The sequence below is a fragment of the Mesocricetus auratus genome, unplaced genomic scaffold (genome assembly GCF_017639785.1).
Source record: "Mesocricetus auratus isolate SY011 unplaced genomic scaffold, BCM_Maur_2.0 Super-Scaffold_100009, whole genome shotgun sequence".
NCBI classification, from domain to species: domain Eukaryota; kingdom Metazoa; phylum Chordata; class Mammalia; order Rodentia; family Cricetidae; genus Mesocricetus; species Mesocricetus auratus.
The window spans coordinates 79,283,879-79,299,340 of NW_024429193.1; the positions used below are offsets into that span (position 1 = coordinate 79,283,879).

Genomic DNA, 15,462 nt, shown 5'->3' on the forward strand with positions numbered 1-15,462 from the left:
AGTGTGGTTGCATTTATATTGAGATCTTTGATCCATTTGGACTTAAGTTTTGTACAAGGCGATAGACATGGACCTATCTGAAGTCTTCTGCATGCCAATACCCAGTTATGTCAGCACCATTTGTTGAAGATGCTTTCTTTTTTCCATTATATAGTTTTAGCTTCTTTGTCAAAAATCAAGTGTTCATAGGTGTCTGGGTTAAAATCAGGATTTTCCATTTGGTTCCATTAGTCTACCTGTCTATTTTTGTGCTAATACCAAGCTGTTTTCAGGACTATAGCTGTATAATAGAGCTTAAAGTCAGGTATGGTGATGCCTCCCGAAGTTCCTTAATTGTATAGAGTTGTTTTGTCTATCCTGGCCCTTTTGTTTTTCCATATAAAGTTGATTAACATTGCTTCAAATTCTGTGAAGAATTGTGCCAGAATTTTGATAGGGATTGAATTGAATCTCTAGACTGCTTTTGGCAAGATTGCCATTTTTATTATGTTGATCCTACCAATCTAAGAGCATGGGAGATCTTTCCATTTTCTGGTATCCTCTTTGATTTATTTCTCTAAAGACTCAAAGTTCTTGATATGCAGGTCTTTCACTTCTTTGGTTAACACTATCCCCAGATATTTGATGCTGTTTATGGCTATTGTAAAGGGTGATGTTTCTCTTATTTCTTTCTCAGCCATTTCATCATCTGTATATAATAGGGCCACTGATTTTTTTTTGAGTTAACCTTGTATCCTGCCACTTTGCTGAAGGTGTTTATCAGCTCTAGGAGTTCCCTTGTAGAGTTTTTCAGGTCATGTATATGAACTATCATATCATCTGTAAATAGTGAAAGCTTGACTTCTTCTTTTCCTATTTGTATCCCCTTTATCTCCTTTTGTTATATTATTGCTCTAGCTAGAACTTCAAGTACAATATTGAAGAGATATGGAGAGAGTGGACAGCCTTGTCTTGTTCCTGATTTTAGAAGAATTGAGTGAGTTTCTCTCCATTTAGTTTGATATTAGCTTTTGATTTACTGTATACTGCTTTTATTATGTTCAGGTATGTTCCTGTTATCCCTGATCTCTCTAGGACCTTTAGCATGAAGGGGTGCTGGATTTTGTCAAAGGCTTACTCAGCATCTAGTGAGATGATCATGTGGTTTTTCCTTCGCAGTTTGTTTATATGGTGGATTACATTGATAGATTTTTCTAATGTTGAACCATCCCTGCATTCCTGGGATGAAGCCTACTTGATCATGGTGGATGATTTTTCTGATGTATTCTTGAATCCGGTTTGCTAGTATTGTATTGAGTATTTTTGCATCTACGTTCATGAGGGCAATTGGTCTATAGTTCTCTTTCTTTGTTGTGTCTTTGTGTGGCTTGGGTATCAAGGTAATTGTAGCCTCATAAAAAGAGTTTGGCAGTGAGCCTCCTGCTTCTATATTGTGGGATACTTTGAGGAGCATTGGAATTAGCTCTTCTTTGAATTTCTGGTAGAATTCTGCACTAAAACCATTTGGGCTTGGGCTTTTTTTGGTTGGAAGACTTTTGATGACTGCTTCTATTTCATTAAGTGTTATAGGTCTGTTTAGATTGTTTATTTGTTCTTGATTTAGTTTTGGCAAGGGATATCTATCCAGGAAATTGTCCATTTCCTTTAAATTTTTTGAATTTTGTGGAGTACAGGTTTTCAAAGTATGCCTTGATGATTCTTTGGATTTCCTCAGTGTCCGTTGTTATGTCTCCGTCTTCATTTCTGATTTTGTTAATTATCATGTTCTCTCTCTGTCTTTTGGTTTGTTTGGACAGAGGTTTGTCTATTTTGTTGATATTCTCAAGGAACCAACTCTGTTTCATTGATTCATCTCAATGTTTTCCTGGTTTCTACTTGATTAATTTCAGCCCTCAATTTGATTATTTCCTGGAGTCTGCTCCTCCTGGGTGAGTTTACTTCTTTTTGTTCTAGAACATTCCGCTGTGCTATTAATTCTCTAGTGTGACTGTTCTACAGTTTCTTCATGTGGGCACTTAGTGCTATGAACTTTCCTCTCAGCACTGCTTTCAGAGTGTCCCATACGTTTGAGTATGTTGTGTCTTCATTCTCATTGAATTCCAGAAAGTCTTTAATTTATTTTTTATTTCTTCCTTTACCCAGGGATGGTGCAATTGTGCATTGTTCAATTTTCTTGACTTTGTAGGGTTTCTGTGATTTGTGTTATTGTTGAATTCTAATTTTAATGCATGGTGGTCTGATAAGATACAGAGGGTTATTCCAATTTTTTTTTATCTGTGGAGATTTGCTATGTTTTCTATTAGCGGTCAATTTTAGAGAAGGTTTCATGTGGCGCCAAGAAGAAGGAATATCCCTTTGTGTTTGGGTGGAATGTTCTATAGATGTCTGTTAAACTCAATTCAGTCATAACTTCTATTTGTTCTTTTGTTTCTTAGTTAAGTTTCTGTCTAGAGGTCCTGTCTAACGGTGAGAGCAGAGTGTTGAAGTCTCCTACTACTAGTGTGTGAGATTTTATGTGCGATTTGACCTTTAGTAATGTTTCTTTCATGAATGTGAGTGCCTTTGTGTTTGGGGCATAGATGTTCAGAAGTGAGACTTCATCTTGATGGACTTTTCCTTTGAGGAATATGAAATGTCCTTCTTCATCTCTTTTGATTGATTTTAATTTGAAGTCTAGTTTGTTAGATATTAGGATTGCTACACCTGCTTGTTTCTTGGGTCCATTTGATTGTAAAATTTATTCTCAACCCTTTACTCTGAGGTAATGTCTGTCTTTGACGTTGAGATGTGTTTCTTGTTTGCAGCAGAAGGATGGGTTCTGTCTTCGTATCCATTCTGCTAGTGTGTGTCTTTTTATAGGCAAGTTGACACCATTGACATTGAAGGATATTAATGACCATTGATTGATGATTCCTGTTTGTGCTTGGTTTATTGGTAGTGGAGTTATTGTGTGTAGGTTCTCCTCCCTTTTTCTTTTTGTGTTTTGTAAAGTGGATTATCTACTGCCTGTGTCTTTGTGAGTGTAGTTATCTTCATTGGGTCCAGGTTTTCCTTCCAGCACTTTCTGTAGAGCTGGATTCATGGATACGTATTGTTTAAATCTGGCTTTGCCTTGGAATATTTTGTTTTCTCCATCTATGATAATTGAAAGCTTTGCTGGATATAGTAGTTAGGGATGGCATCCTCGTTCCCTTAGCGTTTTTGGTACATCTGTCCTGGATCTTCTGGCTTTCATAGTTTCCATTGTGAAGTCAGGAATAATTCAGATAAGTCTGCCTTTATATGTTACTTGGCCTTTGTCTTTAGCTGCTCTTAATATTTTCTCTTTATTCTGTAGGTTTGATGTTTTTTATTATTATATGGTCCAGCCTATTTGGTGTTCTGTAAGATTCTTCTATTTTCATAGGCAAATCCTTCCTTAGGTTAGGGAAGTTTTCTTCAATGATTTTTGTTGAAAAATGTTTTCTGTACCTTTGAGCTGTATTTCTTCGCCTTCTTCTATACCTATTATTCGCAGGTTTGGCTTCTTCACGGTGTCCCATATTTCCTGGATATTTTGTGTTGAGGATTTGTTGGTTTTGAGATTTTCTTTGGTTGACGACTATATATCCTCTAATGAGTCTTCAACACCTGAGATTCTCTCTTCTATCTCTTGTATTCTATTGGTGATACTTGTATCTGTAGTTCCTGATTGTTTACCCAGCTTTTCTATTTCCAGGATCCCCTCGTTCTGTGTTTTCTTTATTGTTTCTATTTCAGCTTTCAATTCTTCAACCATTTGAGTTGTTTCCTTCATTTGTTTGGTTGTTTTTCTTGGTACTCTTTATATTCTTTGAGAGATTTGTTTATTTCTTGAATTATTTCCCCCATTTCATGGATTTTTTTGTTTTGTGTTCTATTTCTTTAAGGTATTTCCTCATTTCCTCTTTGAGGGTTTCTATCATCTTCATAAAATAATTTTTAAGGTCTGTCTCCTCTGCTTCATCTATGTCTTGCTTTTCAGGTCTTGCTGGGGTTGGTTCTCTAGATTCTGGTAGAGTCATGTTGGTCTTTCTATTGCTGAGTGAGCTCTTACTCTGTCTTCTTCCCATCTCTTCTTCCAGTGAGTGCAGGTGGGGTCTTTCCTAAAGCTGAATCTCGGGTTGCTGGAGGTTGGGGCCTGGAAGGGCTGTTGCCTTTCCTGAAGTTGGGGTCGCTGGAGGTTGGGGCCTGGAAGGGCTGATGCCTTTTCTCTGCGGGTGGGTCTTCTGGATGCCAGGAATGGCCCCGGAAGATTGAGGGGATGGGTGTTGGTCGGGTGATGGGGAGTGGCCCCCCGGAGATCCTGGCTCACCTGAAGCTGGGGTCGCCGGAGGTTGGGCCCTGCAAGGGCTGATGCCTTTCCTGAACCTGGAGTTACTGCTCCCTCAATTTCTTTAAGAGATTCATTCATTTTCACTTTAAGGAGCTAAATCATCACCATAAAGTTGGTTTTAAGGTCACTTTCTTGTGCTTCATCTGTGCTGGAATATTTAGGGCTTGCTTAGTGGGATGACTGGATTACAAGGGTGACATAGTGCCTTGGCTCCTGCTGACTGTGTTCATAGATTAATGTTTAGGCATCTGCATTTAGAGTGATTACAGTCTAGGCACCTGCTTCTGGGATTTTCTTTGTTGAATGGTTGTTTTTTCTCCTTGGTTTCTGTTTTCTCTCTGACCTTCTGTCTGGGGTGGCTTGTGGTTAAGTAGAATGTCAGCCCAAGTTCGGGGCTCAACTTCAGATGACCTAGATGGCCTCAGGGGTTTACTGCCCTAGTGAGTGGATGAGGTCTGATTATGTGTGTGACCTCAGTTCTGATTGGCATCCTCTGGGGTTCAGGATGCTGGCCTGGCTTCTGGTGGTGTAGGAGGCTTCTGCCATAGGTATGGGCTGGGATATGGTGATGAGGAGGAGAGGAGTGGTTCCGGTTATTCTGGGTAGGTGTGGGCTGGAAAGGGATGGGGCAGTTTTACCTTAGGTTCAGGGAGCAGGCCTGACCTCTGGTTGGGTAGGAGGCTTCTTTCAGAATTGTGGGTCAGGATATGGTGACGAAGAGAGTGGCTACTGATTTTTGTGAGTTGAAATTTTATCCAGTTATTTTGCTGAAAGTGGTTACCAGCTGTAGGTGTTCCCTGTTTCATTTATGTTTAAAAGAATTGAAAAAAGGCAGGAGGGAATGAAGATAATAGTTATTGTAACATTTAAAGATGTGTGTGTGTGTGTGTGTGTGTGTGTGTGTGTGTCTATCTGTATCATGGATTATTTGCTTGATGGTGACAGTGAACCACTGCCTACACCAATATGACATTCTCTCCCTGTGATGTTTAACTACTCCTCTGGGAGGATAAACAGCTGATAGTTCATTTTAGGAAAAAACTGTAGCTGATGCTTTCCATATAAATTTTTTTGTGAGACTATATCCTGTTAAACAAAGTAGTTTTAAGTGTTTATTGATTGTGATTTTTATATTACTGGAAGACTTAATTCTAAATGGAGCCGTTATATAAAGTTGTACTCAGGGAAGCTATCATCTTCAGTTCCTGTCTTTTTATTTTTATGCCTAAGCCATGCCCTTTGGAGCCGACTTCCGAGTGCACTGCAGTCTTCAAAGCCCCTAGTCAGCCACATCCTCACGCCTCCTCTCTCTTTCTCTATTTTTCTATACTGTAATGAACACTAGAAAGGCTCCCCATACATAATAATTGGAGTAAGCTTTCCCTCCCCCATCCACTTTTCTGTCATTATTTAGAAATTATGAAGCCTTTAAAGCCATGTACTTTGAATTAAATCTTATCTGCTGCTGACCAAGCTTTCAAAAATGCAAGGAAAACAGCAATCTCTGTCCACCCACATATTTATTCATTCACCTTTCTATTCATACAGCTACTTATTTATAAATGCAATGTTTGTAGTAAAAATGAAATATTTGTTTATTGTAGTTTTATTAGTGTCTATATAAATAATAGTAATTCTGCCCACCTCTGGCAGGGAGCAGGGTTGTACAGAAAAGCCTGACTACAAAGTGATGGCTTTACGTCTTAATCCAATCCTCACAACATACTTCTGTTGTTGGAATCTGAGAGTATTCAGATAATGGGCTAAACAATTTTACTACATTCTCCACACAACTTACATAATTTCAGAGTTGGCAACAGTGCTTCTGTAGGGTGAAGAAATGGATGGATACAGTCTCACATGTGAGATGACAAGCCTGAGTGGGATTACATTAGGACCCAAGTGTGTGAAGTGTCAATGTATTGGCTTCTACTTCTCACACATAAACACTATGGTATTTGTAGTCATGTATTATTAAAAAGTTGGCAACTAACTTGGAACGAGGCGAGGGAAGTTAACTTTCATCATTATGTGGAAAAAATCAATTTGCCTTAATAAAAATCAGAAGTTTTCATCTTCATTCCCAGTTATATAAAGGTGGAGGGTATATAAAGAGTCCCAGGTAGGCCTCACTAAGTGTAAGTTCAAGAACCTAATGTGAACTGGTATAATCATTTTAAGTTGCTACACTTCAAAATGTAAGCAGAAACAACACATGTGGGTAAGAATTTAAATTTACTGAACCAATTGTTCAATATGAATTTTAGGAATTTATCTATTAGTCTTAGGAAAAGAAAACATAATTGATAAACAAACAAGAAAATTACTACTAAATATATTCACATTTTGCTGAATGTGGTGATGCACATTTCTAATCCTAGCACAGGGGGGAAAAAGCAAGAGGGATAAGAGGGTTCATATCATCTGCAGGTACATATCAAGTTTAAGGCAAGCGTGGGCTTTGTAAGACCCTGTCTCAATGAAATAAAACAGCAAATGTAACTATATGCGCACTGTGTGTGCTCTATGTACATGTTCACGTTTATGTGCAAATGTGCGTGCAGATGTGTGTGCATATATGTGGGTCTGTGTGTGGAAGCTGAAGATGTGATACATAACTGTCCACCTTGGTTTTTTTGAGACAATCTCCACTGAACTGTGAGGTCACCAATTTCTTAGTCATGTTGACGAGCTGGTTCCTGGAATTCTCGCATCTCTACCTCTCCAGCACTGGGATTACAGATAAAAGCTGCTATGCCTACGGGTGCTGGGCACCTAAATACAAATTGCTATTCGCATGTTGTGTTCTAGTTTGTTCTCTGTTGTAATAAACACCATGGATGAATGTAGCTTGCATATGGAAAGGTTTACTTGGCTTATATTTCAACTATAATTGAAGACACTCAGAGAAAGAACTCAAGCAGGAATCTTGAGTCAGGAACTGAAGCACAGATTGAGAAGAATGCTACTTACTGGCTTGCTTTTTTTAAATATATAAAACCCAAGACTACCTGCCTAAATGTGGCACCACCCACAGTAGGTTTAGGCCCTCTCTGTAGATAAACCAATCAATCAAAAAAAGAAATGTCCCATAAACTTGCCTATAGGTCATCTGGATGGACACATTTTATCAACTGAGTTTTCCTCTTCCTAGCTGATTCTAATCTGTGTCAAATTGACACAAATGTAACCGGCACATGTTAACTGAATTATTTTTCCTGTACCTAATATATTGGTTTTGAACTGTGACTTAGTTCTATCTTAGAAGTTAACTGAACACAAAATAAGGGAGAAATTTATGATCCTCAAATAATGACTGTACTATTAAGCAACATTTTTACAACTGACTTGGTTGATGAGACTGAATTAATATGAGTTATTTTGTGTCACAACTAGGATCCAGACTGAATACAAAGCTACAGAATGGTCATCATCTGGGTTAAAGCCAATCCATATGATATTAGCTATTAAGATGAGAGAAAGATTTCTTGTTCGCAGAGATTAGCACTGACTGGACCATAAAATCTCAGGAAACAATTCAGTTGGGGACAAAGGAAAGACCCAGAGAATTTATTTTAATATAATACTATCTGAGTCTGTCTTCAAAGATTCTGATTTAATTGGGGGAGAAATGGATTAAGAATAGGTAATGTTTAGAAGATCTAAATTGTCTTTAAAGACCATTTGTATAGGAAACAATGGTGTAGGGGGAATTAGAGAATTTAAGCACTTCCCATGCCATCAGGCAGTTTGTAGGAGAGCAGTGCTTACACATTGCTGGCAATGTATTTCTGTTGTTGCCTGATTCTCAGCAGAGAAAGCATGAAAAATCAAAAAATGGAAGTGGGTTTGGTGGAATTGTTAATTGATATGGCAAGGGTACAGCTGAGAAGGAAAAATATAACTTAACTTAGGTCTGGACAGATAGCTGAGTGGCAGAACACTTGTCTGCCAGGTGCAAAGACCCAAATGATTTTGATTTCCATAACAACAACAATTGTAAGGAGAATTAGGGACATTCTAATTAAAATATTATTTTTTTAATTGCTAGTAGCACAAAATAACATGCTACAGACTGGAAAGGCTATGGCCACATGTCTTAAGTTTTGTTATGTTAATTGAACAAAATTTTAAAGCAAATGTAAGTGACTTAAACAACAAAATAGAACATTGTTATTAGGAAATTTCAGCCCATTAACACTAGTAAGTTATTGATAAACAATATTTATCTATGCTCCAAGTTATTATTGTGATATGAAATAAGTTTCTATTTTTTTAGAAAGGGGACTATTTTCAACTAAACAAGATTTTGAATAGTAAGGCTATGAGCATTATCATGAGAAATCATCTAGATGTGAATAATCTAATAAGTAGATTATTCAAACTCATATTTTAATATACTTGTATTGTTAATACAACTTAATGATTTATAACTTACAAAAGTCATAATTATAAGCATATATATGCTTTATTTGAAAGCATATTTATAAGAGTAAACATTTATTGCAGAGCTACTAACACATTTAAAAAGATTTATTTTTATTTATGTGTATGTGTGTGTATGAGGCATGTGTGCAGGTATCTATGGAGGCCAGAAAAGGTATTGAATTTCCTGGAGTTGCAAAGGGTTGAACTGCCTAATGTGGGAAACTCACTTGAATCCTCTGTAAGAGCAATGGGCACTCTTAACTGTCCAGCCACCTCTCCAGCCCAAAGGAGATTATTTTAAATAATAATAATCTCAAAAAGGCAACTTTATACACCAGTAGGATCCTAAGAATCTTACCAATAAAGTTACAGTGTGTGTGTGTGTGTGTGTGTGTGTGTGTGTGTGTGTGTGTGTGCACATGGGTATAGGAATTTGTGTATGAGTATGAAGAGGTCACATGCGGTGTTTTCACAATATTTTGAGACAATGTCTCTCAATGAACTTGGACCTCACTGATTGGCTAGATTGGCTGACAATGGGCTTAGGGTTTCTCCTACTTCTGCCTTCTAGCACTAGTATTACAGGCACACGATGTAACATTCAGATTTATAATATGACTGGTGAGAATTCAGATCAGGACCATAATGGTTGTGCAATAATCAATTTCCCCACTGAGTCATCTTGCCAGATCTCAATTTTATTTTAAAATGTATATTAGCAATGCTGTTTATCTCATTAGGATTAACTGGGCAGTTCAAGTTTCTAATGACTTGTAGATAAAAATTATCCTATAAATGGAGCATAATTATGTCTATCAGGAGTTTGAAATGCCCCATAACATTTCACTAAAGATTCATGGGCTCACTGGGCATTGGTGGTGCATGCCTTTAATCCCAGCCCCTAGGAGGCAGAGGCAGATGAATCTCTGTGATTTTGAGGCCAGCATGGTCTACAGAGTGAGTGCCAGGACAGCTTGCAAAGCAATACAGAGAAACTCTGTCTTGAAAAACCAAAAACAAAACAAAACAAAACAAAAACCGAAACAAACAAACAAACCCCAAAACCCTAAAAAACAAAGATTACATGGGCTCTGTGAACGGTTGAGAAGCCACAGAGAAGCAAGGCAGATTTTCTTTTTTGGTAGCATACTCTTGAATTTACCTTATCTAACATTTCTATTTATGAAATAAATATTGGCATAATTATTATATGACCCGCAATCTTAAAAAAATTAAACATTATTCAGTGGTTGTCCTATATGACCTAAGGCATATGTAGCAAAATCAGGAGAGGGTAGTCAATATAATTGAAATAGATTCAGTACATTTGAATTAGGATTCAAAATGTCATACTGAAACTCTGGATCAAAACTAGGAAAACTTATACTACTTTAAAGAAGCTTGATTTCAAGGATAGATAATTAATATCCCCTAGACTGTAAGATTTTGAATTTCATTCAATTATCAGATCTCAAGAGGCATTAAAATCATGATAGAATGGTTTAATTGATTATTGCCTAAATGTGACACGTTAAAGAAGCCGTGATCCTTGGAATGGTAAGAAGCTCCTGGGAAGATGGCTCAGTTCTGAGTGGGCTGTTTAAAACAGATGCTTGAGAATTGTAAGGTACTCAGAGAAAATGTAGTAAACGAGTGTTGTAGTAGTTAATGTCTTAAGTACCTTATAAGGTCATGACAATCAGTAGGACAGAAACATTAAAATACTTAGCTTGGGAAGAATATGAAATAAATTACCAAGTCATAAAAGAGTGTAAGCAGTGTTTTTAATTTTTTCCCAGAAGAGTTGTTACGTGTGTGCATGTATGTGATTAATACACACATATATTACATTCTTTAACATGATATTCTTTATTATTTTAGATTAATCCTAGTGTAGAAAGAGTTCACGTCTTCCTCCAAGGTGTAGAAGGTGTGTGGTTCAGACATTTAAGTTAAGATAAGACAACTTTTGTGCGGTTTGTTTTTTGACAATTCTATGATCTTACTAGAGTTTTTAAAAACAAACAAGATCTGGGTGATGGCTCTTTGCAAATAAACACAAAGTTGAAGGAATAAAGAGTCTTGCCTAGTAGACGTGAAATCTAAAAATGAAGTTAAGATGGGTGAAGGAAAAGTGTAGGAGAACATCCAGAGGTAGAAGAGAATACTTTTGAGTGGCCATGTTTATGTGTCACTGTTAGAATTCTTGTACTGTAGAGTCTCAGAACCTGCTCTTAAGAGTTTGAGATATATATCTTTAAGGATCAAAATGACACAAAAAGTAAAATTCTCTGTTTATGTGAGTATAAGCATTTGTGTAGTGGTGTAACACTGTCACTTTCAACAAATTTTTTCCATAATTTTCAAAGTGTTTGAAATACATTAAGATTTATGAGTTTACCTGATTTAGGGGGCAATAAACACTCATTTAAACATAATCTATCTTTAGAAATAACTCTTACATTGAATTAGATGAGTTTATTTAAATGAATCTTTTTGCTCTTAAGTGAGAATATTTATTTCTGTAACTATTCAACACAAAAACAATAAAGTACATGTAATGAAACAGAACATTCGTTGAACAATTACAGAGAGCTGACTGATGTGTCAAGTGCTTGATAGGGGTTCTCATTTACATCACAAACAGCTAGATGAGGTGATTACTGCATTCACAGCTGGGAGAGAGATATGGAACTTGCTGGAAGTCGCCTACTAGTAAGGGATGAGTTGAGAATAGAGCACAGGAAGTCTGACTCCAGTTCCCCAGGTCTCTATTGTAACTCTTTATTAGCCTGGGTCAAATCTGTGGCATAATGAATAACTCATACTTCTACATATCTGGGTCACGTAGTGTGATTTAGTAGTTTTAGAATGACACGAGCCTTGAGAGAATGGAAGAATAAGGAAATGAATTAATTAATGTCTGTTGAGCTGAAAGCAATCTTTTTTTGTTGAGCAAAGATGCAACAATTGTCCTTTACAGTCCATTGATAAGTGCATTCCTTATACATATCCTGATTGTGTTCAGCAATTATTTTTATTTTATTTGAACTTGAATTTATGTAGTGCCACAGATTTAATAAAATATGCAAACATACACATACAAGACACAGAGAGAGAGAAAAAGAGAGAGTGAGAGAATGACACTTATTTTCTATTTATAGTAGAACAAATAATCAAATAACAATGGCTTAGAACTACAGAAATCTGCAGTAGATTATTGTTTTTTATAGATTAGAATTCTGACATGTTCTGTTAGGCTTTCACAGGGCTCAAATCTAAATGCTGGTATAACTGTGTCCCTTCTGGGACTCTGTGGAAAATACATTTCTCTTCCTTTTCCAGCCTATTTCTACATCTGTCACTGCCCTACTCTCCACCTTCATAGTCAGAAACACAAGGAAAAGTCTTCATTTTGCAATGCTGGGATTTTTCTTTTCTTTTTCCTTCAATATTTAAAACAACATATTGAAAGACCCCTACCCAGGGCTCCCTAGGAAAAGAAAAGCAAGGCCAGGCTGTTGCCTAATGAAAAAACCCAGACCAGGTGCCTCGCCCAGCTGGCAGGATGTCAAACAGGATCTGTGGTCACCAGAGCAGTCATGGGACCCGGATAATAATTGCTGAAGTGTGCCAGGGTCTTTTATGTGGCAATACCAGGACACCTAGTCCTTGGCAACTACCTCTGCCCCCAGTTGTGTCTATGATCACCATAGTAGTCATGGGACCCGGATAATAATTGCTGAAGCGTGCTGGGGTCTTTCATGAAGTAATACCAGGAAACATAGTCCGTGGAACTACCCCTGCCCCCAAGATGAGCCAATGATATGCCTGTTACTTCTGTAACCATTAAAACTCTACAAATATTGTGCTCCCTGCAAGCCCGGTATGCTCTGCACCCAAGTTGCAGTAGTATTCGCAGGCACCTGTGTACTCAATAAATCACGTCTTGCATTTGCAGCCAGTGGTCTGGCCCCGGTTCTTGGGCAGAGGGTTCGGTTCAGTGCCCGGCGCTTTGATGCCGAGGTCTTTCAACATGTTTATTCTAGTCTCACCAAAATAATTCATCTTAATGGTTCAATTTTAAAGTCCTTAGGGTTTTTTAAAGATTTATTTATTTTATTTTATGTGTATGTGTTTTCCCTGTATGGATTTATGTGCCCTATGTGCATACCTGATGCATGCAGAGGTCAGAGTCGGGCCCAGGAAACCCTGGAACTGGAGCTGCAGATGTTTGTGTGTGGCCAGGAGGGAATTGAACCTGGGTCCTCTGGAAGAGCATCAGTTAGTATTAGCCACTGAACCCACTCCCTAAACTAATTCTTACAATATTTCATTGTTGTTGGTTTGCTTTCTTTTTTTCCTTTTTTAAAACATTGAAAATAGTTTTATTTTCAAGCAATATGTTCCAATTACTGTTTCCTGTCTACTGGCTCCTCCCTACATCTCTGCCCACCTAAATTTACACCCTCTTTTTTTGCTAACTCTCATTAGAAAATAAAAATTAAAAAAAGAAAAGTAATAATGAAATAATATAAAATGAAAAAAATAAACCTAATTAGGACAAAGCAAGCAAATGAACAGTAAAACAAAGAGAAAAAAAGGCTAAAAAGGTATTAGAAACAAAGATACAAAGACTCCTACATTGGCAAACACAGAAATTCCATAAAAACACAAAACCAGAAACCAGAATATATAAGCAAAAGGTATGTAGGGTAAGAAAAAGAATGAGACAAAGAACAAAAATGTCCAGACAAAGCACTGTGAACCAAAAACATAAAAAATTAAAAAATCAAAACCAAAAACCAAAGCCCTCTGAAATACCATTGAGTTAATTTTTTGTTGTTGTTGGCCATCTACTTCTGTACATGAAGCCTGGCCTCAAGAGTGCTTTGTACACACAGTGAGACCTCCTTGGAGACCTGGTTTTTCGTGTGTGTGTGTGTGTGTGTGTGTGTGTGTGAGTGGTTACCAATTGGAGACAGCGTCTAGGTTACAGACCTGCGCAGGTGTGTGCATAATGAGGTCCGAGTGCTGAGAACTGCGCAGGCGGTGCATGCAGCCGCCGTCGCTGTCAGTTCCTAGGTGCATCAGTCCAGCCGGGGTCAGCAGGCCTTGTTTCCTGGGTGGCTTCCATCCCTTCTGGCTTTTACAAGTTTCCACCTCCTCTTCTGCACAGTTACCAGAGCCAGGAGGGGAGGGAGTTGATGGAGATATCCCATTTACGCTTGAGGGTTCCAAGGTCTCTCACTATCCTCGCATTTTACACATGTGGGTCTCTGTGTTTATTCTCATCTACTTCAGCTGGACGCTTAACTGATAGTGGCTGAGCCAGTCACTGACTTATGAGTATGGCAGAATGCCCCCGGAAGTCTCTTTGCTGCTATGTTCCTTTAGTAGAATGGCAGTATTTTAGGGTCCCCCTAGGACCCTGGACTATCTGGTCTCAGATTCTTGGTCACCCAAGCAATGTCTGGGATGAGTTCTATCTGCTGGAGCCGGCCCTAAATAAAACCAGGAATCAGCTGGCTACTCCCATAAGCTTTGTGTGGTTATTTCATGAGCACATCATTCAGGGCAGCGTTGTAGACTGGAAGGTATGTGCTGAGGTGGTGTTTGCCACTCTCCTTTGATAGCGTGCCTAGTACTCCCCAGTATCCTGAACACTAGCCAGTAGAAGTGAAAGCTCTAGGTAGGCATCAGCTTGGCTTTTCATTGTTCAATGAATTATGTAGGTGTTGTTTACAGCAACAGAGCCTTTTGCTGCTCTATTTGTAATAACCAGAAATTGAAACCAGACAAGATGTACACCAATGGATGAATAGATAAAGGAAATGGGGTACATTTACAACTCCGTTGTTGGAAACACTGGAATCATGAAATTCACAGATAAATGGATGTAACTAGAAAAAAGTCATCCAGGTTGAGGTAACTCAGATTCCAAAAGACAGATATGGTATGTATTCACTTACATGTGGATGTCAGCTGTTGAGTTTTCTATAAGTAAGCTGCAATCCGTATAACCACAGAGGTTCAGTATAGAGTTAGAAACTGGGGCAGGCTGATTGAATCAAGCCACCCCCCCCCCGCTTCAAGGTTGAGCAAGGCATCCCACCATATGGAGTGGGTTTCAAAAAGCCAGCTCAATGCATGAGCATTTTTAGGGAGGAGTTTTTTTGCCTACCCCAAGCCTTTACTAAGCCTATACCCTGATCCCAGAGATGGGGTGAACCCTCAGTGCTTTACCTAGAGCAGTTTGCAGGTATTTTCAGGTAATTGAAACACAGTACACCGGTGTCAGGACTCAAGTAAAAGCAATCAGTAGCGCAGAGGCAGCAACCATGGTCAAGAGAGAGATGGAAAGATACTGCCTGCAACAGTTATTGTTGACATGATTATTTGAGTTTTTTCTTTTTTATCATTTGTCATCCAGGTTCTGAGACTCTGGGATATTCAACACCAGCTGTCCATTCAAAGGATAGCTTGTTCTTTCCCCAAAAGTCAAGACTTCAGGTGCCTTTTCCACTTTGATGAAGGCCATGGGCGACTTTTCATCTCCTTCAATAATCAGCTTGCCTTGTTGGCCATGAAAAATGAAACCAGCAAGAGGGTGAAGAGCCATGCGAAAGGGGTCACCTGCGTCCTTTACCATTCCCTCCTGAAGCAGGTAAATGATAAAG

At 38.3% G+C, this 15,462-nt stretch overlaps 1 protein-coding gene across 1 annotated transcript in view; it reads left to right on the forward strand.

The window, feature by feature from the left end:
• The window catches only part of Wdr49 (WD repeat domain 49), a 174,685-nt gene that overhangs the window by 65,461 nt on the left and 93,762 nt on the right, over positions 1–15,462 (forward strand). Inside the window, exon 7 of the mRNA XM_040752640.1 lies at positions 15,216–15,449. Coding sequence (XP_040608574.1) covers positions 15,216–15,449 — 234 coding nt within the window. The remainder of the gene's footprint in view (positions 1–15,215; positions 15,450–15,462) is intronic.